Below are 26,395 nucleotides of genomic sequence, written 5' to 3'. Positions count from 1 at the left end.
ATATAATTTAAATCACAAATATATTAATATGTTGTTGACTATATAAGTATATAAACATGTAAAGTTAACAAAAATATGGTTTATTTCTATAGATTAAAATCTTCATTCTCTTATCAGTCTAACCATTTTAATTCTACTAATGTAAAAGAAATTGTATGTAAATGTAGACTTAAAAAGATCACAAACTGTCTGAATAGCAACTTTGATAAACAGAAAAAAAAAACATAAGAAATGATAACTCTTATTTAGAGCTCACTTTGTACCAACAGCTTTTAAAAGACCTTGAAATGTATTGGATAGCTACAACATATGAATGGTTATTGCTATACTCATTTCACAGATGGAGAATCTGAGACAGGGACTAGAAGTAACTTGCTTAAGTTGGGCAGCAGAAGTAAGATTCCAAATTAGACAACCCAGATCTAGAACTTATAGTCCATCTTGGCACTTATTCATTTATAGGGTAAATTTTTAAAAAATGAAAGCATAGCAATAACCTCAATACTAAGAGTTTTTTCTCAGACAATTTTTTACGTTTTTAAATTGATGAACTATATAGGGGCATAAAAGTTCTTTCTAAAAATTCACAGGGTAAGATCTTTCACATGTGAGTGATTTTAGTTTCACCAATTAAATTCTCAACTGTTGGGTTAGCTATTTTATTCTAGTATGTTAAGAAGTTTAAATTAGAATGTAATGCATATACTGTAGTTTTATAAAATAATATTAGTATCATTCCTGGTCATTTTAAAAAGTATAGACATACACAAGGGTTATATTTTTTTAATAACTGTGTGGATATTTCATATAATTATACAAACTACTAAATGATAATACAGATTGACTTAAACTATTAAAAAATAGCTGTTTTGGTCTTATTGAATGGCTGTGAATAATTTGAAGGATCTATAAGCATTTGAAAGTCCATTGGAATCCCTGATATTCAATAAACATACAAAGGTTAGTTATTTTACAAGTGAAATAGAAAATAAGCATTTATAAGTGGTAATACAATTTAACAGTGAACAACTAAATATAAAAAGAGATTTGAGTTAATGCTTTACCAATACACCAAAGATCATAATGTATACAACCTTCTTTTTCTTTTTAAACTGTTATTTTAGATTCAGGGGATGCATATGTAGGTTTGTTACGTGGGTATATCGCATGTGTTGAGGTTTGGAGTGTGAATGATCCCATTATTCGGGTACTGAGCATAGTATCCAGAAGTTAGTTTATCAACACTTGCCCTCTCACCTTCCCCTTCTGGCAGTCCCCAATGTCTATTGTTACATTCTTAATGTCCATGAGTACCTGCTGTTTAGCTCCCACTTATACTTGAGAACATGTGGTATGTGCTTTTTCTGTTCCTGCATTAATTTTCTTAGGATAATTGCCTCTGGCTACATCCATGTTGCTGCAAGAAACATGATTTCATTCCTTTTTATGGCTGCATCTTATTCCACAGTGTATATGTACCACATTTTCTTTTTCCAATAAATCATTGATGGACACCTAGGTTGATTTCATGACTTTGCTATCATAAACAGTGCTGTGATAAATGTCTGAGTGCATGTGTCTTTTTGGTAGAATGACTTATTTTCTTTTGGATGTATACCCAGTAATGGGATTGCTGGGTCAAATAGTATTTCTGTTTGAAGTTCTTTGAGAAATCTCCGAACTGCTTTGCACAGTGGCTGATTTACTGATTTACATTTCTATCAACAGTGTATAAGTGTTCATGGGTTTCTACAGCCTTGCCAACATCTGTTGTTTTTCACTTTTTGGTAATAGCCATTCTGATCAGTAAGAGATGGTATCTCATTGTGGTTTTGATTTACATTTCTCTGATGATTAGTGGTGATGAGTATTTTTTTTCAAATAGTTGTTGGCCACTTGTATGTCTTTTTTTAAGAAGTGTTTGTTCATGGTTTTTGCCCATTTTTTAATGGGTTCATTTTTTGCTTGTTCAATTAAGTTCCTTGTAGATTCTGAGTATTAGACCTTTGTCAGATGCATAGTTTGCAAGTATTTCCTTCCATTCCATAGGTTGTATGTTTATTTTCTTGATAGTTTTTTTGCTGTGCAGACAATCTTTGGTTTAATTAGATCCCACTTGCCAATTTTTGGTTTTGTTGAAACTGCTTTTGAGGATTTAGTCTTAAATTATCTGCCAAGAATAATTTTCAGAATAATGTTTCCTATGTTTTCCTCTAGGATTGTTAGAGTTTGAGGTATTAATTTAAATCTTTAATTTATCTTCAGTTAATTTTTGTATGTGGTGAAAGGTAGGGGTCCAGTTTCATTCTTCTGCAAATGGCTAACCAGATATACCAGCACTGTTTACTGACTAGAGAGTCTTTTCCTCAGTGTTTATTTTTGTCAACTTTGTCAAAGACTAGATGACTGTAGGTGTGTAGCTTTACTTTACTGTGGTTTCTCTACTCTGTTCCATTGGACCATGTGTCCGTTTCTGTACCACTACCATGCTGTTTTAGTTACTATAGCCTTATAGTGTAGCATGAAATTCTGTAATGTGATGCCTCTGACTTTGTTCTTTTTGCTTAGGATTGCTTTGACTATTCTGGCTCTTTTGTGGTTCCATATGAATTTTAGAATCATTTGTTGCAATTCTGTGAAAAATGAGTTTGACAGTTTAATAGGAATAGCATTGAATTTTTAGGATGCTTTGAACAGTATGGCCATTTTAGCAACATTGATTCTTCCAGTCCATTAGCATAGAATTATTTCCATTTGTTTATGTTATCTGATTTTTACAGGGGTGTTTTGAAGTTATTCTTGTAGGGATCTTTTATATCCTTGGTTAGACATATTCCTAGGTATTTTATCTTTTGTATGGCAATTGAAAATGGAATTGAATTCTTGATTTGGCTCTCAGCTTGAATGTAATTGGTGTATAAAAATGCAACTGATATTGTACATTTATTTTGTATCCTGAAACTTTGCTGAAGTCATTTATCAGTTCCAGTAGCCTTTTTGCAGAATCTTGGGGATTTCAAAGCACATACTACATTTAATATTATTTGTACTTTTTAAAAAATCACTTTAGACTTACTAAAAGTTACAAAAATTATACAAAGTTATCATATAACCCAGCTTCCTTGGATGTTAATATTTTACATAATGACAGTACAATTGTCACAATCAATAAATTAACATTTCTACAATATTGTTAACTAAATCACATATGTTATTCAAATTCACCAGTTTTTTTACTAATGTCCTTTACCAGTTTAAGAACCAATACAGATTCCTACATAAGATTTATTATGCTTCCTTAGTGTCCTTTCATCTGTTGTAGTCCTCAGTCCTTCCTTGTATTCTATATTTAAACACACAAACTTCAATGTAATTTTGAGTCTTTAAAATACAAATGAAATAGTATAAGTAATATGCTACATCAATTATGCAGTTTAAACTGTTTAGACTATTTACACATATACTGCTTGAATTATTATTTCTAATTATCCTCTTGACTGTATAGTTTGGTGTCAGCATATTACATAGAGATCCTAGGTTGTGGAATCAGACATTTCAATGACCAAATCCCAGATCTGATGCTTAAAACCTTTACTATCTGGAGAAATTTTCTTAATCATTCTAAATCCCAATTACCCCATATCAGAAAAGAAAAAATAATGTCTTCTCACACCAGAATTTCATATCTTTATTGTTATATTAACTAATGATTTCATCATTGTGTGAGTTTCAGTTGAAGCAATTCATTTTAAAAATAAATCAGTATCAATGAAAATATGCAGATAAAGGGATTATGCAGGACTTAATGACACATTTTATTACTCATGTTTATATTTAATTTGTTAACCTTCTTTTTTTACATTTTTCCCCTAGTGAGGTAATCTATTTTCCATAGCATTCTAAATAACGTCTTCAACAAGGACAGTCACCAGCTAATGGCACAAGGTCATGCATGCCAGTTTTATAATTATTTGAATGAAAGAAGTAGCTTCAAAGTCATGTTTCAAAGTTACCAAAACACTGGAACTTCACAGCAATTCATATGTCAAAACCCAGTGGTGTCCCTGGATGCTAGGTGTTCCAGAAGTATCTGAAAGCAACTACAAAACTTTTAATGGTTCACTTCTCACCATGTTTCCCTGAGTCACTTCCCATAATTGGTGAGAGTTGATCAGTCCATGTATCTTCCAACAGGAATCTCAATAACAATAATAATGAAAACTTGGAAGCTTGGAGTGAGGGTTAGACTTCAAAGAAAAGAAAAAAATATATATTGAAAGAATGGAAAAAAGTTTAGTTTCCAATCTTTTAAAACAATCAGACAGGTGGGGAAAGAAAGCAGCTGGTTTTGAAACGTGAGACTACAAAGAAAAAGTAAGAGCTACAGAGCTAACACATCAAGCAATAGCTTTACTTCTAAGTCTTAACAGTATGTGCATATTTTTCTCCTACTCATAATCCAAAATCTTAGTGTTTTTTTCTTATTAATTTATCCAGGTGCAGCACTTGGACAAAGTCATGAAGCCAGAGGGACATTTAAAATAACATCCGGAGTTACATATAATCCTAATTTACAAGACAAACTCTCAGTGGATTTCAAAGTTCTTGCTTTTGACCTTCAGCAAATGGTAGGAGACTGTCTCTCTTCAGGTGGTTTAAAATTTTATAACAAAGTTTAACTAACTACTTGCCGAAGACACTATTTTCTCACTCTGAAACAACTAGAAAATAAATGTAATATGCCCAAGATTACTATGGAAAAAATTGCCCCAATTGTAAGCAGTACTAAAGATTGCTTTATATAAATTTTTGAACAAAAGTTAAAATCTTAAATTAAGCATATTTATTCAACCTTTTATTTTTTTCTAGATAGATGAGATCTTTCTATCAAGCAGTCTGAAGAATGAATATAAGTACTCAAGAGTTTTACAATTTGAGTGAGTACAGCTCAAAAATTTTCTACTGACAGAAAATTATTGATCTTTTTGCGAATATTTGTAAAATAGCATCATTAGATATAGGAAAAGAGGAATATTTAAATTTTTCAACTTTTTGAGTATCAAGCAAAGTGGCACAGCATAAACTTTTATCTTATTAGCAAATAATAATAACTTCTGATATTTCATCTTATGTTAATATGTTTCCCTCTTCTGACAATAAAATCTTGCAGAGACACAAAAAGAGGGCTGAGGTTAAATGTATTCAGATGCACATATAGCATTTGATTTGTGAGAAACATTTTGTAAAAGCTCGATTATCAATTAAAAGTAATATCGTATCACCCTGCTTCATTATACTACAAATACCAACAGAGAAGATACTTGTTCAGTGTTGTATGCCCAGAAAGCATAAGACTGCTTAAAGCAAAGTAGATGCTCAATAAATACTGAATCTTAGATTAAGACTGTACTGGGATGTAATTCCAGTATGAATATTTGAATCCATGATATATGGAAATTATTGTAAGAACACAATACAAGATCAATTTTCTAAACAATTCGCTTCTGTATTTCTCAAAGAAAAATTGATCTGTGTGTTGTTGTTGCTGTTGTGTCCATGAAAGAGAGTTTGACAATCTTGCTGACATTTCTCTGAACCTAAAGTTTTCTAAACTACAAACTCTTAAAGGGCTTTTGGAGTAGAGACACAAGTCAGCAGGAAAGTTAGGAAAAAATATACATAATATAAAAGAAAGAAAAATATAAATTTATAAAATTAAGTTAAAAATGAAAAAGACACAGGGAGAGGGTTCCAAGAAAAAAAAAATAAAAGACTGATCAAGACCTAGGGCATCTGAAGAAAGGAAGAGAGCAAATCCTTCATAATAATTCACATTTAAAAAGCACAGAAGACAATCTTCCAGCAGCTTTGGGAAAACGCAGATCCTATGACAAGCTGGCAAAAAGGAAACTCACTGGTTGAGTCTCTATTTCAGGCCAAGACTTTTGTGACTTAAATAAGATGTATTTTCTTATTCATTCCTCACAAAATGAGGGAGATGCAATTATTTTGACTTATATAAATATGACACCAAGGCTTGAAATGTCACAAGTCACACAGCTAGTAGGTGTTGGGGAATGTATTTGAATGGAGTTTTGTTGTTCTGATTCAGCATATGTTCTTCCTCCATACAACAGTGTTAAAGTAGCAGAGCCCAAAGAATATAACAACTTGTAGTGAGGTTGGGTTTGCTTTTCACCGTAGATGAGTGGACTCAAGATGCAATGGAAAAGAAAACTTATCTTTTTCTACAGAAATAAGAAAAATGACAGTAAACCTGGAACAGGAAGGAGAACAAACAATGAAAGCCAAGATGAGCATGGAAAACCTGACTTTTGCCAGTTAAACACCTAAGTAAGCTAGACTGATGGCCATAGTCCCTAGTTACAGCTGCCCATCTTCCATACTGCTTTTCCATGAGAGTAAATAAGCCTTAGTTTTTAAGCAGCTGTTGCACTGCAGTTGGAAATAATTGAAAAGCTCCATGCACAGTTTGAAATGAAAGCACAATATGCAAACTCCATAGAAGAAGACAATAGCCTCCCGATAGGTTTTCCAGACATTGCTACCTATAAAACCTGAATGTTAATTAATTTTACTTTTATTCATGTATTATTTAGTATATGCCAGGGCCTTAAAATTACATATTTTTCAGGCTTTTACACAGTCAGCAATCTAGGAGAAATTATTACAGTTCCCATCTACATTGTTCATCCATATTTAAGGTTTATGTCTTCAATTAGATAAATTAAAAGGCACCATAAAAACACTTAAAAAATCAAATATGTTACATTTTGCTCCATAATAATTCCATTATTTTTTAAAAGGTTAAGATAATTTAGCCCCATCTTTTAAGAGAAAAGTGGCATGTATATAGAGAATGATGGTGCTCCAGGTATGCCAATTCATTTAGCAAACAAAATGTTTAGTTCTGATCAGAAAATCACTACATACAATTTGTTCTTCTGTGTACCATTATTACCATGTACTTGTGTATGTCACCTAATATATTCCTCACTAAGGGTTTGTGGAGTTTTAGGTTATCAACCTTTTAGGAGTTATTAATGTGTGATTCAGAGAGGCTAGGTGAGTTTTCCATTGTCATGCTGCCATTTAATCTGTCTGTCTAAAACATCCATGCTGTCCTCTACTACTAATTTTTATATTAAAAAAGTATTCAAGACAGAGAGTGAAGCAATGAAAGTTACGTCTAAAGAGTCACATATTCAGGAGTTGGCGGAACAGTGTTTGTGTGTTTCTCAGTGACTACTCTCTCCCTCCATGTGCCTGATTGTGTTCATTTCCCAAATCTCCACAGAACTTTTTCCACACAAGCCCTATGCTTGTACCTTTAGTTTTCTTTGTTCTCTACTCTGATTTCTAGCCTTGTGTATGTTAAAGTCTTCATTAACTTTATGGAAAAACTAACAGGAGAGTCTATACTCATACTAGGGTAACAATACTGAGGTTTTACATGCTTTTATTCTTTTATTTATTTATTTATTTTAGCTTTTTAATTGTTATGCATGTGCTTTTCGTCTCTGAATTAACAATGCTAGTTGTTGGACTTAGCATATAGAAAAATACTCAGAAATCAGAGTGGAATGAGTTAAACAAATGGAGAAATAACCTTTATAAGAGTCTGTCACTGGATTTAAAGGTATACTGGTTTATCCAGAAGTCTATAAGGGCTTTTCTATCATTTAGATTGTAATACTGTTAGAATTTAGTAGAAAGAGATTCATACTGCTTAAATTTGATTTTCTCATTTCATGTAGCTAACAAAAATTAGGAATCTTTTTTTCAATACTGCTGTGGATACAGCCTAATGAATAATCATGGTTATTACCATATTTTGTTTACTATGAAATAACTTTAGGTACTAGAAAATACTTTGTTATTATCACCCAGTTATTTCTTTGTTTTGACTCTCACCCACGGATCCAGGTTATAGTTACTAGTTTTTTAGAGAATAAGACTCTCCATCTTCAGATCTGTCTTTCAAATACCTAAAGACTTTTTCCAGTGCTATATCCTAAATGCAGATGCACTTCATGGCTCTGTCACCAAAGCACACTCTGGCCTTACTTTTCTTTTCCCCCACTCGCCACAAGCTTCTGCTTTAGTCCTACCGCGTCATCTGTACATCCTCAAAACCATCCTGCTTTCTCTTTTTTATCCCGGTGGGAGGTGATTGTATTATTCAGGCAGTTTCCCATATGTTCTCATGATAATGGATGAGTTCTCATGCAGTTTCCCCACTCTTTCTTTCTTTCCCTCTTTCTTTCCTTATCTATCTGTATCATTCTTTATTCCATGGCATATTTATGACATCTTAATCCCAGTAGCTGCCCCTACACCCATCTGCTGTCTTCATTTCTACCTATAGTACATAGTCCCATCCTTGTTTCCAGAGGGTCTAACCTCTTATAGGATCTTTCATCAGTCCGATATCAGAACTAAAAGGAGAAACATGAACATGCAGGAAAGGTTAATCGTTTTATCTTTTCCAAAATGATGATAAAAATGTGTACTTAGTCTTTATTATGTGAGTATAAAGCTACACAGGCAAGTTTTATTTTTTGTTGGTTCACTTTAAGCTATTTGTCTACTTTGAGGTGAATGAAACAAATTTCTCTTTTCCAGTTTTGCAGAGGATTGAGTCTGGAGATCTGCAGTCAGATTTATTTCAAAAGCCTTTAACCTCCTTTAAGGAGAGGTATGCTAGGTGCCTGCCTCTCTTGACTTTGGCTCTGCCTAGTGAAATCCATACAGAAAGCACAATGTCCATTGCAGAGGTTTTCAGAATAGTTTTGCTAATGGAATCCTTTGTGTTTACATGTCTACAACATGCTGGATAACTTCACTTACATTAGGCTGGGAACATTTGATGAATATAAGACTTTTATATATAGGCCTGGTGGGCTATCAAAATCCCAAAGTTTTCTTTGATATTTAGTAAGTAATTTCTTATTTCTCTAGATGGCAAAATCACCTTTGAAACCATAAAATTTTTGAGCTTAGGGATTGTTTGTTTCTCCTTCTTTATAGCAACCTACGAGGCTAGTATAGTGCCCAAACCTTGACAAATATTTTTAAATGACTGTCAAGTAATGTATTTCATCAGTGTAGAGATACTTCCCTCTGGTGGTAGCTGAGCTACTATTAAAACAGAAGTAAGTTTTTAAAAAGTGCAATGCAAAGGAATTTCATGAAGATGTCTGTTGATAAATTGAATGTTGCTATTTTGAGTAACCTAGAAGAGGAGGATAGAAAAAGGAATTCAGGAGCAGGAGAGAGAGTAACAGTGAAACATTTAGGACTACTTTACCTTAAATAATCACCTACAAACAGACGTATTCCACTCATAGGAAAAGGTAGCAGACTCATTATTAACTTTATCAATTATTTTAATTTAAAAATCCAATTGATAAAATTAGAAAACAGAAATAACTGAGTTCTCACCTAACAATACCCACATCAACTGTGTGTGTGTGTGTATATATATGTGTGTGTGTATATATATATATCTTTTGCCTATTTACATTTTTGTTATAGATTCTAATTAAACTCACACAACATGTTTGTATATGATCAAATTCCAGCACTCAGAATACTAGAGTTAGTCATTAAACTATTTTCTCTTACTTTCACAATATTTAATGCCAACCTCTGCCACTTACTAACTTTTATGATTGGGGTGTGTGTGTGTGTGTGTGTGTGTGTGTGTGTGTGTGTCTACTCTTTAGGGTAAGCAAATGGTTTGGTCTATTTGAGGAAAATTTCAGTCATTGGGCTTTGTGGAAAGTACTTGCATTCAGAACATTTAGCATTTGATTTTAATAAAGAACTATTTACCCTCTGTGGCAGCATGTAGTTTCTTCTGCCCTTTGAGCACAGATAAGCCACCAAGTTAGGAAAGGAAATACTTTTGTTTACTCAGCAACCCTAGAGGTTACCAATATCATTAAGAAAAATATGAAATAAACAACATTTTGCTCTATTACACTCAGGCTTCCTGTACAATGGTAATATTTATCTGCTTTAGAAAAAGATTGTTATTTTACTAGGACTAGTACTTGAAATGAAAATGGTCATTTTTTTAACCTAAGTGAAGAATTCTCATTTCATTACTAAACAACTAAAATAACAGCTTCTGCTTGCTTATGAGGTGAATCACAAATAATTATTGTGACTTTTTAAAATTTCTACTATATCTCTCTCATCTCAACATTTCCACTAAATAAGAAAATAAATTTTAAAGGCTACAACATTATGTGGATATAGGATATGCAACTCCTATCTTTGCTAAGTATAAATTATTAAATGTGATGCATAATTCACAACTAAGAGAACACACCTTTCAAAGAAAAGTGTTTTATGCCTGAGGATGAACTAATCCAGTTACTTTCAACTCAGTGAAGCAAAATTCCAGATTTGTATTTTATTTGCCTAAAGTACCATACTTCTTTTACTCAATAACTCAAAGAAAATGAAAGCAAGTGTTCAGTCAAATTAAACCTGCTAAATTACATAAAATAAAACACAGATTTAATCAGAATTTAAATTCTCTAGTCTGCAACCAAAGATAAAATGAAAATATGGGACAGAGAAATGATGCACATTGTTCACTCTGACTTCATTTTAACCATATTCAAACCTGTTCATTTAACTATCTTGGAAAGTGAGGTTGATTAGGAAGACATAATGTAAAAAAGAGAAAAAGAGTAAGAGGAAAAGAAGAAGGAAGAAGAGGAGAAGGAAAAAAGGCAATCATCAATCTTTTGAAAGTATTGAAGGAATAAAATACCTTTTCCTTCTCTGCAAAAACATCCAACCAGCTATTTTGTATACAAAGTTCTGCTAACTATGCAACAGAATAAAATACCTGGACATGCCTTTAGGGTAAATGTGCTGTAGCCTCTTGGCTGCTGACAAATAGTTCATAATAGAATTGATCACAGTGTTGTTGAGTGTGGGCGTATGCGAATTATATGAAAACACATTAGGGAAACAGATTCCCTAGGTTTCTTTTCTATCTCTTACACTAATAAGCTGTATAACCCTAAGCAAAGTTACCCACATTACTCTAAGTGGCTAAAATGAAAATATTGGCCAATATCAGGTTCAAAAATAGAGTCGTTACCTTTCTCTGGAGCTTCTGTTTGTATAGATATGGGGTAGGGCCTGACAGTTGTATGCTTGTTAGAATTTTCAAAATTCCCATTAACAGAATGCATGACTAAAAGTGCCTTAAAAATGTTTGTTATCTGACATCACAAGACATCTAGAGGCTTTAAGGGAGATTAATTTCAGCAGTACAATGACAATGATATAGTCAAGACTTTGGATACTTTCCTTCTTCCACTATGCTCTTTGGCTTGTCAACAATGGGCTGCCTCATGGACTCAAGGTACATGTGGCAGTTTCAGCAAACTATGTAGACCTAATGACATTCAACAATGAAGAGTAGTAATCAACTGCGAGCTGTTCTTTTATAAGATATTTTAAAAGTTTCCGAAAGTTTCTATTAGTCTTCCCTTTAGATTCTGTTGACCAGGTCCAGGTCATACACCCACGAATAAAATCATGTTTGGTTGTTTGGTATAAAGAATGGTTAAAGAAGATGTCAACTTTCCTAAGAAAATGAGGCTCATTCTACAGTAAAATTAGACGTCAGCCAGCCAGCACAAGTGTGGAAGAGTAGATGAAAGTAGTGTCTGTGGCAAAATTTATGATTACCAAGAACAACAGTGATTTCATGTATATTTCTCCAAACAGGAAAATCAGAATAAGTTTGGAAAACCCTAAACTAAATAGTTACTAGGGAACCTTCTTGTTTACAAGATTTAGTTACTATAATTCAAGAGAATGATTAGAAAGTAAAACCTTCTAACATTTTAAATAATTTGTTTAATATATGTGAATTATAAAAATATTATATCAAAAAATATATCTTGTTATTTTGAAAATGAGAGACCAGCTACCTAGAAAGGAATCACTGTGAAACTAAATAGTGCCATGGACGCTAAGAAGAAATATACCCCACCTAGTAGAGCTGCTGATCTATTGTGATCTTTCAGGACTGCTCCGGTTCTCTATCCAATCATGGATGAAAACAACAAGATTCACTGTAGGTTCTAGCAGGATAGATAGATGCACAGATAAATAAAGAACTCTACTGTACTTGACGAAACCCTTCAAGAAGCTCATAAATTTACATATATCACAAGAATATGTAACTCTCATAATTTGAAAGCAATAAACATATCATGCAAAATTTAGTTTTCCCTAGTCTGTCTATAGAGGAACCAAGTATGCCCTGAGTTCCCGGAGCTTATTGAGGAGTACAGAATAAATATAAGAGCTAGAGTTTGTTTCCCAAGTGGTCACACCCTAAAATGATAGCATTTGCCAAATAGAAATGTAAGCAGGAGTGCAAAAAAATCTCCCAAGTGTCCCTGTTCACCAAAAATTTATTCTTTTTTCTCTTTCTTTACACAGAAAAAGGTTACCTATTAAAATGCCTGGTACAGAGCAGGGGATAAAATAAAGGGGGAAGATGATTAGGGCTATATGGTTGAACTCTAATGCAATGTTTGCAGATCATGTAGGCAAAACAATCCCGACTCACGGACCTGAGAGTGAATATCTTGTGAGTCCCTAATAGACCCAGATATCCTTGTTTTCTTTCTATCCCTTGAAATCAGGGCATATTTTGATATTTTATATTAAGCAAAATAGATAAGTAGAGGTAGATGTAGATTAGTTGCTACAAGCTTGCTATCAGGCCTTTTAAAACTATGTAGAAAAAATTTCCCTTGAAACCAGTAAAATTGTCTTATATTTCTCCCAACTTAGAAATCACCCGTGAAAAATTACAAATCCATACTCTTCATTTCTCCAAACAGTAAAATTAGAATAATTGCCAAGATACCGCATGATTTTAACACAAGCGTCTCAGGAACATCATAGCCTGGGGATGAGTGCTCTAACGTGGAACTCAGAAAACTCAGATTTCAATTTTGCATCTACTTTGGAGTTTGTCTTCTCAAAAAAAGCATCTAGTCTTTCAATTCATTTTTTCTTTCCCTCGTGAAATAAAGATAATATTTGAAATAACATACCTTACACAGGTATAATGAGAATTAGCAAGATAAAGAAAGAAAATTTCAAAGACATTTAACATGAATTGAGCACAAATCAGTTGAAGATGTCTGACTTTTTCCTCTTATATCATCTTTTGCTTTGCAGAAATGGCAGCATTATAGTCATATTTGACCTTTTCTTTGCCCAGTGGGTGTCAGATGAAAATGTAAAAGAAGAACTGATTCAAGGCATTGAAGCAAATAAATCCAGCCAACTGGTCACTTTCCATATTGATTTGAACAGCGTTGATATCCTAGGTATCTGTGAACATTACTTTATTTCTTTGAATCATTAAGCTATGAAATTAAAATTCTATCAATATACCAGGGACGAAGTGGAATCATGCTTGACCTTAGGAACATGTCTTATTGCCTGAAGTGACACATTTGAATGAGAAAAGTAAAATATGAAGAATCCATATTTGAAGAAACTTATCAATGAGAAAAAGTTTATAAAATATCAAGGAGATTCTGAAAGTGTTGGCGTGCATAAATGTTTGCGGTTCTTATGCATTCTTTGCACTGGTCAAGCACACCCTGACTTTTCGGGAACTCTCTTTAGATATTATTAGAAGGCAAAATCATGTGGCAAGGTCCAATCTCTAATTGAGAAGCTAAAAAAGAAGGAAAAAGTAGAGTCAGTGAGTTTGATCCCTTCTTGTTACCTATTTACAAAAGTTAAATTTTTATTTTTAAATGATAAATAATGTTAACATAAGTATAAACCAAAAAAGAAGAAATGTGGGACATCAAAAACAACAACATAAAAATATGTTTATAAATGCTTATATTGTTCCAAATTTTCCATTCTAATTATCCTCCATTCAACTCAATTCAACAAACACTTACAGTGTGCTTATTTCAGTTGAGAACTGTAGTAATTTTCTAAGGTCATCGAGATTCAATCCCTTATCCATAAACCTTGGGACCAAATACTTTTTGCAATTCAGAAATTTTGGGATTTTAGAAGGTTAGCCAATACATAACCATCTACACTGAGAGGAATAAAGAGAAATTCTAAATAGCCTTCAACTAGTTGAACTAGTTGTGCTACAAAATATTGATTGGTATGTTTGCCTCTAAATTAAATACATAAAAACATACAGGAGTTTTGTTTTTTTATTTTGTTTTTATTTTCTAATAGTAGATATGAGATCTCTAGTTGCTTCTCTTCAGAGCATTGTTTCATCAAGCATAGTTTCCTCTTTCATTCAGTCTCTTGCAACATCTTACAGCTCCTGTTCTTAAGACGGTTAATTCTTAATCCTTCTCTACTGATGGTTTGGCCCCATGTCAGAGCTGCTGGAGCAGAGACTATCTACTGTGAATTTTTGATTCAGATGAGGTGAAAACTACTGGCTATTATTAGCTAGATCAGGTGGTTTACCTATCAACATTTTTACTCTCTACATTAATCCTCTTATGTGATGTCATTACTATCTCCAAATTAGGGAGGAGACCAAAATACAGACATTTTGGTAAATGCCCTAAAATCACACAGCCATTTAGACTTAGGCATTTTGACCTCTGTGGTCTGATCTTAATGTCTGTGCTCTTAACCTTTATACTAGCTTGATTGTAATTTTTTTATCTTTGAACAATGTTGACTGATTTTTTTATAGTCATTTTTCATTTTTTGGCATGGAAAAATGAATATTTTCATTTTTTATTTTTTAACTTTTATTTTAAGTTCAGGGTACATGTACAAGTTTGTTACATAGGTAAACTTGTGTCACAGGGGTTTGTTGTACAGATTATTTTATCACCCAGTTATTAAGCCTAGTACCCATTAGTTATTTCTCCTGATCCTCTGCCTCCTCCCACCCCCCATTTTCCAATGACCAAAAAGTTGTCATCTTACTGTCTTTATTTGAATGTGCATTTGTTTCTGGTGGTCCGCTCTGATAGGCGAATTGAAAGATATGTTGAAACCTCTTTTCATGATTTCCTACATTTGGATTCTCTTGGAGAATAGAGTTTGTGATTTTTAATTTTATTCAATTAAACCATATACTTTGAGTTAATTTAGAATTTGTATCACAAGTATAATAAACTGTATTATAGCATCAGCCCAAGAATACCCTCAACATGCAAAAGTTATATTTAATTTGTTGAATTGTGTAAACATATTTATAAACACAGTATCAAGCTTAATTATAGGTATTTCAGTTTAATATTCATTTGAATCGTGAATTTTTGAATTTATAAAATTTTAAAATTAGTAAAGAATTTCATAGATATCTTGAATTTTTGTACAATATACTGTCAAATGTAACAAAATTAAATCATAATCTCTAAGAAAAGCTACATAAATTTTATTTTACCTTCTTCATCAATACTCTACCATGTATCATTTACAAAACTTCAACAGGTTTTGTAGAAGCAACATAATTCTAAAATGATAAAATGCTGAAATAAAACACCTGGTTAGTAGAAGAGAGAATATACTTCTTAGCCCACCTATCATCCATATAGTTTTGAATGAAAACATTCACCACATGATGGTTTTTCATGAGATATGTTTGATTTCCTTTATATCTTGCATAGATAGGTGACTCTATCCTTTTTTTTTTTGTGACGGAGTTTCGCTCTTGTTACCCAGGCTGGAGTGCAATGGCATGATCTCAGCTCACCGTTACTCCGCCTCCTGGGTTCAGGCAATTCTCCTGCCTCAGCCTCCTGAGTAGCTGGGATTACAGGCACGTGCCATCATGCCCAGCTAATTTTTTTTTTTTTTTTTTTTTTTTGTATTTTTAGTAGAGACGGGGTTTCACCATGTTGACCAGGATGGTCTCTATCTGTTGATCTCGTGATCCACCCGCCTTGGCCTCCCAAAGTGCTGGGATTACAGGCTTGAACCACCGCGCCCGGCGGAATCTATACTTTTAAAACTATTAAACATGACAAGTTTGAAGAAAATTGCTAGCTTTTGTCTTTTTTAAAATTATATTTTAAGTTCTGGGGTACATGTGCAGAACTTACAGAATTGTTGCATAGGTACATACATGCCATGTTGGTTTCCTGCCTCCATACCCCCGTCATCTACATCAGGCATTTCTCCCAATGTTAACCCCTTCCCCCACTTCCCCACCCCCTGCTATCCCTCCCCTAGCCCCCCAACCCCCAACACACCCCAGTTTGTGATGTTCCCCTCCCTGTGTCCATGTGTTCTCATTGTTCAACACCCACCTATGAGTGAGAACATACAGTGTTTGGTTTTCTGTTCTTGTGTCAATTTGCTGAGAATGATGGTTTCCAGATTCATCCATGTCCCTGCAAAGGACATGAACTCATCCTTTTTTATAGCTGCATAGTATTCCATGGTGTATATGTGCCACATTTTCTTTATCTGGTCTATCATTGGTGGGCATTTGGGTTGCTTCCAGGTCTTTGCTATTGTAAACAGTGCTGCAATGAACATATGTGTGCATGTGTCCTTATAATCAAAACAGCATGTTACTGGTACCAAAACAGAGATATATGACCAATGGAACAGCTTTTATCTTTTATGTCAAAAGCACTTTTTACTTATAGACCACTTGGTTCCAAGGAAATATTAATTATGTGAAAGATTGTTTTGCAATTGTTCTCTTCATATGTTTTAGTATAAAACAAGTGGTTCTAGGTATGACAAGTTGTGGTGCATCATGTCATATTAGTTGGCTAAAATGTAAATTATTCTATATAACTATGATTAATAAATTATTTCTTAAATAGATACAAAAGAAAGCAAACTTTTTGCATAAGTAAATTGTATACAGAGAATATGCAGACTGTGGAAATGTATCAGATGTATTACAACCAAATAATGAATAGGAAGATTTAGCATGGGAGGGGATAAAAGAGGAACTCCAAAGGATCAGATGCCATTTGAATGAATATTCGAGTTGTACTCAATGTTTTGTAATGCATTTATGTGATAAGCCCATGTGTGAAATCAACTTTACTTTATTCCAGCATCTTTGGAGAATTTTTCTACACCAAGCCCTGCAACAACTTCAGGTCAGTGTTTATGACATTTTTAGAAATATAACTTAGTGATCATCAAACTCTATGACATTAGGAAAATATACATTTTTTTCTTGCAGCTATTTCTTAGGCATTTAATCTTCATATCAAATTGTAAGAAGCTTATATTTGGTTAGAAAAAACATAGTTCATAATATTACAATGATTCTAATGCCTCACCACTTATGCCAAGAATACACATTTCTAATTTCAGTGGTACTTCATATTTTAAACTTTATATACATATATATAAGAGATATGAGTGTGTGTGTGTGTGTGTGTGTGTGTGTGTGTGTAGCATCTCCATAAACAGCTCACCAATCCTGGTGCCCTGGTGATAAAGCTATGGCAACTGTGAGGTCACTATGCATCAGATAAAGAAAGATGGCTTTCAGTAGACATTGCACTTTGGAAGGGAAAATCCGGGCTTAATGTTAACTACTCTCTTCCAGCACTTTCTTCACCCCCATCTTTCAAACTACAATTACAAAATTTCATAATTATAAAACTATGAAGATATTACTTTTGGTATAATAATCATGACCATTTTTATCATATTTAAAGTCTTATTTTTTAAGACATCCTCTTTAGCCATGTACCACATTTTACAAACATTACCTATTTCAATTATCAGAACGATTTTGCAGAGAGGTGGTGATATTTTTCCATTTGAAAGAATAAATTAAGTAATAAGTGACATGCCCAGGGCCATACAGCTACTAAGTGTCAAACTCAGAAATCAAAAGTAGTTCCTTCTGATTTTAAAGCCCATAGTCTAAGCGTATCCCATGCTTCTCTTTCAAACAGCATCAAATTCACCTGTAACATTTAAGTCTATGGTCATTATGAAATTAATGAATCCTCATATTTAGTTATTGATCATTGAATAACCTAGTCTTCTTTAGTTAGAAAAGATAAGTTAAATCTAAAAACTTCTACTTTACAACTCTAAAAATAATCAAAAACATAAAAGATTTATTCTTAGATCCAAATATAAATAACATATTTCTAAATGAATAGACACTAATAATTCATAATAACTTTTAAAATTATTAGGTTAAATATTATATAGAATGAATATATAATAAATTCCTGGTAGTTTTAAATATATAATCATTATTTTAATATAATTTTTTTTCAGACAAGCTAATAACCACCGGTCATCTGGCAACTCCAGGTAATCTTTAATAATATTATCTTTTGAAACAAAGTTTTCATTTACATTTTATTTTAGGCTCCTGAGAAGTCTCTGATATCTTAGCAATTAATATTGCACCTATTTTATAGATAAGAAACCAGGACCACAAAAGTTTCCAATTTTAGCCCAAGATTTCACCAAAGTAAACAACATATTGAGGCCTAATGCCTGAGTTGTCAGAGTTTACTCCTATCCTCTATTAGTAACAGAACTCTCATTATCTACTGAAAAGAATGTCACCAATAGGATCAAAAGGTTTTCCACCAAGGAAGAAATTTTATCGGATATTAGGGACTTTCTTTCCTTTGATTATTCTCTCTGCATACAAGCTGGACATGCTTTCTTTCTGCTGTTAACATGGTACTGGTGGCCAAAGAATTACCAAAGTGGCCTTGGATTCATTCATTCAATAATTTTTTTTAAATATCTACTTTATGCCAGCTCTCGGTATGTATCTTTAGTGTGACAATTTCTCTGTATTTCTAGGAATTCTCCGCTATGCTTCTGTCTTTCAATCAACTAAAATACCTTCTCTGGTCCTGACTTAATCTTCATAAAGAATGTCCTGGATGTGTCCCTAATCCCTTGAAGTAAATTCAATAAAGTCAATAATGTAGATCTTCAATCAGCTCCCAACAATACCACTACCATGTTACATTATTAAAATTTACATCAAATATTATATACATAAAGAGAAAACATTTGTAAAATCATAAATGCCATTCTTAGTAGGGATAAATAATTCTTGAATAAAAATTGTTGGTGTAATATTTGAAAAGCAAAGCAATATATGAATCAATCAAAATGCTTTAGGAAACAAGCCATCACAACTCTAAAACCCATAAATATCTATTATGATAGCATAAGTCTGTCTGCAGCTGTATTTAGGTTACCTCCAAACAGCAGCACAACATATTGAAGAAAAAAAAAAGCCTGCCACTGAGCCCACATTCTCATCTCCAAGGTGGAAAAATATTTACAGCCTCTCAAATCCCCTTCCAACACACTTTGAACAAATGCTTTTGGGATTGATAATGGCTAATTCCTTTGTCTAAAAATGAGCTGAGTAAGCTAAATGTGTTTTGAAAAATGTGTTCCTAAAACCTTGAAAGCCAGCAACAAGTATCCAAATTAATGCCCTTTTTCTATTTATTTATCGGTTCATTGAGTGACTAATCTAACACAAAGCCATTAAGTTCTTCTTAGTTGTATAAAATGTCCTAATAGTATGTAGAATGAATTAGGTGAAAAGATTGTTTAAAATAAAGCAAGAAAACACCGGGCTTAAAAGAAGTTTTTCTCCCTTACTGTACTGAAGACATATCTGTTAAAAATATAAAGAAATAAGCTACTGAAGAGACTGAGGCAGGAGAATTGCCTGAACCCAGGAGGCGGAGGTTGCGGTGAGCGGAGATCGCGCCATTGCACTCCAGCCTGGGTAAGGGGAGTGAAACTCCGTCTCAAAACAAATAAATAAATAAATAAATAATTGGCCGAACCATCTGCCCAATTTCCTCTGGATGAAAAAGGAAATGATGAATGAGGGGTCAGAGAGCATGGGGAAGTATGCCACCCATATTTTCCTCTCCTGGTAAGTGAAGCAGAAATCTTCTTTTCTTCATTCTGCAGGGGGTCAGTGTACACACTTAGCCCTGTCTTTCACATTTTGTGTAAGTAATCAATAGTCAAAATAAAGATCAAAAAGCAACATAAATTCTCAATCACTAAAAAGACGTGGGTGAATTCATGCATTACCTAATTTCTTCAATCAATCTACATGTATCTGGCAAGCTATCCAGCCTATTTGAACTTTATTATCTGAAAAATAGATTAAAATATATTTCTTGGAGAACGATCATGAAAATTGAAAGAGAGATAATACAGATATCACTGTACCACGGTCAACATGGTGACTCCCACAAAGAAGGAGTAGAAGGAACACTGCCAATATTAGATCCCTACTCCTTCCCCCTTCTGAGTTTGATAAAACAGAATCAAACAAAAAAAATTTGGATTCTTTATTTTAAAAACTCATAAAAACCCTGAATTTAAAACAAGATTATTCTACTTGGTAATGTTCATTTTTATCTGAACTTTTATTTCACCAAAAAAAACTTTGTTTCTAAATGTTTCCTATTATCAGAGACAGTATTGGATTACCTTAATCAATCCTCAAAGCATTATTATAAGGAAAGTAAGTGGTGAAATATCATATTCTTTTTCTTTTTAGTGAATCCATGTACTACATGATTACCCAATCATTCTTCCCATTTATTTCTCTCATACAGCAAGATACTATATATTTATAGAGGGGAACGAGGCAATTAAACGTGAAAACTGCATTTTCCAAGCAGTAATTTATTATGAATATGCCTTCCAGGGATGTTAAGTTTGTTCTCATTTTTATATGCCTGGAAGACAGAGTTTGAGGAAAATCAACAAATGCATGCATCATATACCTGGCATGAGTACTGTTATAAATTCTGCCAAAGAGAACTTTTGTGTGATGATGGTACAAAGTCCATTAGGATTATGCTCTATCACTCAACAGCTTTTCGTTGCCGATTACCTGAAGGTTTTACTAACCCATTTAGAACATTAGAGGAGGACTGGAACTGAGGTGACATTACACAGATTAATTTTTGGACCACGACAGAGTGCCTAGAGAGGCTGTTTTGGGCAATTGCTCCCATGTTTGAGGGATTTCTAGACTACAGCTTGTTCTAATCCGTTTTTACTTACTGTGTAGGCAATAGCTGCAGAAAACAAAAGTTTCAGTATCATGGCCTTTCTCAATCTCATAAAAAATGTATTCTTGCTACAACTCCACTGTGTGGAAGAGTTTGAGGATTGAAGAAAAAGAATGATTGGTTGATTTAGCAAAAAACATGAAATTGGGCCAAAACAACCCAAGGTAGAATTATGTTCCTCAATTTAATTGCTTCAAGACTGAGATGCAGAGATTTTATCTGACACCAAATGTATTGTGACTTTAGGAATTATTCTTTTGTAGCACTTGAGAAAACAACATTTATATTGCTAAGCACTCTCCTCTAATTTAAGACATTCCTACTCACATGGTATCAAGACTACTAAAGAATCTTTACTGTAATTTCAATTGGATTGAAAGTCCATAGTCTTGCTTAAAATACATTTTTTTAAAAAGCTAAATTTGTTTTATCACAGTAAATGAGAATTTCTGTAAGGTGATACCTATTTTCCAATATAATGTGGTGAAATAAAACTGTTCTCTAAAGGCAAACATTCACGGATGAAGATTTCTGCTTCTACTGAGTAAGTATCAGGATCTTGGGCTTAATTTGTCTTAAACAGTTTTGGCCACCAAGTACTATTATCCCTTTTCAAATAGTAGGGAAAATAAAATCTATGATTTCCAAAACATGGTTTCGATTTATCATATTGTATATAACATCTCTTGCAAATTATTTGGAAGGCAAAAAATAATGGATTTTATTATTTTTACCCTCCACAATGCCTAACACAGAGCCTGTATTCAATAGGCACAGGAGGTTCCTAGTGCCAAATCACTGGAAATTGTTCTGACATTGGATCACTCTGAAGTAATCATCTTTCAGTGTATACTGAATTTTTCATGATACAACTACAAATATACGATTAAAGCCTTCTATCTGCTGAATTCCAAGTAATGCTAATTTACTGGTGTGTCTTTATCATATGTCAAAAGTTAATGTCCTGAGGGTAAAATGCCACATAGATTACAGAAAACAAGTGCATTTTTCCCACTGAAGTTAATAATGCCTAATATTAATGAAATTTGAATAGTTTCACAATTTGGCATAGACTTCTTAGAATAAAAGAAATATTAGGACAAAAATTAGGTAATAAAATGCAAACAATTAATACTCAAGTCAAAAAACTCTAGTTTAAGAGGGCAAAACCATTTAAATTAAACTGGCATCTGGCTGGGTGTAACAGCTGTTTTAATTGATGGTTGTGTTAGAACTTGTAATCATGTATATTCATGTAGAAAATGAAAGAGAGCGAGAGGAAACAGTAAAAAAATTTGACTAAAATTTTAAAACGTTGTATAAAAATTACATTTATATTTTCCATATTAGTTTTAATATGGGAAACTTCTGTTCCTCACGGACCATGTCAGGTGAAGAGTGTTTATGAAACAGTCTGGAGAGACACAGAGTGCAACTTAAGATTCCAACTTTAATATTCCAACTTAAAGTCAAAATACTTCAAACTAGACTCAGTTTCTAATCTCACAATTTGTTCATCTCATAAACAGTATTGAGACGAATGGCCATAGTAACAGAACTGGCCTCTCCAGTCATTCAACTGCCAGTCCTTAGCATTCCATTCTCCACCTCCACTAATCTTGTTCAGAAGCACATGTAGTCACTGAAGTTCATCAATTTTACCTGTAAGTAGCAATTGAGCCCATGTCCCATCGTCTCTACCATTGTGAGAATTCTAGCCCTCATCAACTTTCACGTGGACCATTGAAACAGCTTCTCCAGTGGTCTTATTCACGTGATGTTTCACATGGTACAACAATTGCCTTTATGAAACATGGACTAGTCATATCACACATACATGTGAAAATCTTTCAATGCCATTGCCTATTGAAAAACACTTAACAAAGATAAAAACTTCCTCTAGAATCTAATATCAAACTCCTTTCTTACTATGCCTTCCATAAACATCCCGCCATCTAGGTTAGTGAGACTCATCTGTTTCCCATATATTGATTTGCTCCTGACATATCACTAAATACATTCCATATGGCTCTCCTCCTGGTACATTTCTAGGCATTCTTCAAAAACTAATTTAAATATGACCACTTCTATAAAGATGTTTGTAATTCTTGCCTTAGAAGGAAACTAATTGCTTAAACTTTGGTGCTCCCATAGTACTTTTTAAATATCTCTCTTAAAAAATTTATTTGTAAATAAACCAGTTCCTCCACTAAACTTCAAGCTTCACGAAAGGAGAGAGGCTCTGCCTTACTCATTCTTTTATCTCCATCTCTTAAAACTCCATGACAAAAATGTGCAGAAAATAAATACTTGCGGGATCAATAAATAATTATTTATAAGATCAATCGAGTCCAAGGGGTATCACTTGTTGGTGTGGTTTTGAGGTTCAATCCAGAGTTCAACGATAATGAACAGAGATGTGATGCATCAAAAAGTGAAGCTCCCACAAGAAGTGTTAGGACAGTCAATGTGATACATGTTCCCTGCTATATCCCCAAATCTAGTCTTTGAAATGCTGAATATTTGGACGTCTATCAGCTACTCATAAAATAAGACACAGTTTCAAGTATAGTTCTTTTTTTAGTTTATTTATTTATAAAGCACTGAAGAGATTCTATTAAATCTTACACCTTCTCTGGATTAGTAACTCAATGGTTAATGACTTTTGATGAATTGCTCTTATGTATCAACAAGTATATGCAATTGGGTTTAGTAAATAATATTTTTATTATTATTTATTGTTTTCCTACATAGGAGTACTCTGTCATTTGAGAATGGCTCTGATATTTACTCTGTCCTATAATTTTAGATGGGTATTCCATGAATTTCCCATTGGTTTATATTCATTTTAATTACAGCCAGCTACAAATATCTAATTTAGTTCTATGTATACTCAGCAAAAATCTATAAATGTTTTTAATTAAGAATTAACTTAGTAGATTCATAGACACGAGCATATTTATTTTGCTAATTAATTTTATAGAGCAGAAGGAGAAATTACAGATATTCATATTTTTTTAAGCCCAGCAGATGGCAGTACAGTTCTGGCTTTAAGATTAAGAACAATAACCAAAAAGGAAAAATAATGCTGCTGAGTTAAAGCTTTCCAAAACTTTGCACTATCACTATTATTGTATTCAGAGGCAAAAATATTCAAATTTCCACACTGGCCTGAAAAATAAAATAGAATAAAAAGTCTTTATCATGTGGGCATGTAAGAATATGTCTTATTTTCAGAATTGCTCTTACATTTTCCAACTTAATTTCTAGAAGTAAAATGTGTTTCTTGGTGCATCTAGACTTAAGTTTATGAAAGAGGGCAAGTAAAAGTCAAGACAGGCTGAGAGGGGCAAATTGTTCAGATTTTCTCCAGAAGATGGCATGAAACCCTGAAGGGGTGTGTTTACAGTGTACCCCCTAAGAATCTCTGACCCAAGGGAAAAAGATAGAATAGCCATTAGATTTCCTCGTTGTTTCATGTTGCAATGTACTGGGAATTTTAAGTATTTTATCTTACTTTAAAATGACTTTGGTTGGTAAATTTACTCTACAAAATAGAAACACTGACTTGAGCCACTATATTTTCAAATAATAAGCTTATGAGTAAATTAAGTGGCTGCTAGATGCTGCAGATGATGTAATAAACTTTCCAAAATTGCCCCACATGAAATTTCAAAATTTAAAATGCTCTAATTTTACAAATGACTGATTTTAAAATGAAATAAATATTTCTATGGCAGTTAAAGAATATACTTATAAGAACCCCAATGGCAAAAAGCATATTAAATGTTTTAACACTGTACATATCTCATCAATTGGAAATTAAATAATTTCAGTCGTTTTTTAAAGGAAATGTCTCAGTAGAGTGCCCGTCTGGTTCAAGTCCTTGTGCTGATGCGCTAACATGTATAGCAGCTGATTTATTTTGTGATGGAGAATTAAACTGTCCAGATGGTTCTGATGAAGACAATAGAACATGTGGTAAGTTTACACCCCTATTGTCTCCCCTTCCCTTTTATTTTCCCTCACTGTAGACAACCAAACACGCATGCACACATGCACATACACACACACACACACACACACACACACTAATCTCGGAGACCTGAAACTACTGAACAGTAGTAATACAAAAATCTAAAAATAATTGTATTAATATTTTCCTAAACTTAATAAATAATACTAAACATATTGATTAATTAAACAGAAAAATTTGTTGAATTCCTTTTGATCACTACAGAAAGGAAGATGTGATTAACGATGTCTGTCATAAATGTGGGGATGGGTGTTGCTAAATTTTCGTCTCTTCTCTGATATAAATTTTCATTTCTTTTCATGTTTTTTTCACTATCACATCAGTCTTTCCTTTCAACATTTTAACAGTAACTAACTCAATGAGAACCAGCTTGAAAATTTGAGTGTTGCTCTTATTTGCCTCTTGTAGTTCTATAAATAATGGAAACAAGATATGAATAAGAACTTAATTCCCCATAAGTAAAACGTCTGTGTTTCACTTGTATATTTTGGCATTTTTTGAGTGTTAATGACAATAATGTTATTTTACTATTATTATTATTACTTGTCACTTAAGTAGCACTTACCATATACCAAGCATGGCTCTAGTTGATTTAAACACATTTACTCTTTGCCTTATTTCTTCTTTTAAAGCTGGATTCCACTTAGAAAAGTTTACTAGAAAGCAGTATCTAAATAGGTAATTTATTTTTGTATGTAACACATTGAAGAAGATTTCCACATAGAACTACAATAGTTCCCCCTTATTTGAGGTTTCCAGTTTCAACTACCCATTGTCAACCACAGGCGACAATAGTAAATGGAAAATTCCAGAAATAAACAATGTATAAGTATAAAATTGCATGTCGTTCTGAGTATCAGTATAATTGCTCTATTTTATTAGTGATTATTGTTGTTAATCTCCTATGGTGCCTATTTTCTAAGTCGAACCTTATCATAGGTGTGTATGTATAGGAAAAAACATGGTAGATGCAGGGTTCACTATTACCCATGGTTAAGGCATCCACTGGAGTTCTTAGAATATATCCCCTGTGGATAAGGGGAGACTGCTATATTTGGATAAGTCTAACCTGTATTTTTTTATTTAACAGAAAGTATTAACTGCACATTTTTTGGTATGGCTTATAATCAGTTTTAAAACTAACCATAAGTACAATTAGTGCCCAAAGTGTGTTGAAGACTGTAGTTACTATTTGCTAAACTTTTCCATTATTTTGGTACACTTTCTAATCTTGCTTGATATTAATAGAAGATGA

The 26,395-nt window shown here is 33.1% G+C and overlaps 1 protein-coding gene across 2 annotated transcripts in view; it reads left to right on the top strand.

Moving 5' to 3' along the window:
- TMPRSS15 (transmembrane serine protease 15) overlaps window positions 1–26,395 on the top strand; it is a 121,909-nt gene that overhangs the window by 605 nt on the left and 94,909 nt on the right. For both annotated transcript variants that reach the window (XM_078358592.1, XM_054249036.2), the window contains exons 2-7: window positions 4,498–4,628; window positions 4,870–4,937; window positions 13,255–13,406; window positions 17,106–17,150; window positions 18,298–18,333; window positions 24,954–25,085. In XM_078358592.1, the coding sequence (XP_078214718.1) occupies window positions 4,498–4,628; window positions 4,870–4,937; window positions 13,255–13,406; window positions 17,106–17,150; window positions 18,298–18,333; window positions 24,954–25,085 (564 nt within the window). The remainder of the gene's footprint in view (window positions 1–4,497; window positions 4,629–4,869; window positions 4,938–13,254; window positions 13,407–17,105; window positions 17,151–18,297; window positions 18,334–24,953; window positions 25,086–26,395) is intronic.

This window comes from Callithrix jacchus, chromosome 21 (genome assembly GCF_049354715.1).
Source record: "Callithrix jacchus isolate 240 chromosome 21, calJac240_pri, whole genome shotgun sequence".
In the NCBI taxonomy this organism is placed as follows: domain Eukaryota; kingdom Metazoa; phylum Chordata; class Mammalia; order Primates; family Cebidae; genus Callithrix; species Callithrix jacchus.
Note: the sequence above shows the minus strand (reverse complement) of the source record. Positions and strands in the feature narration are given on the sequence as shown.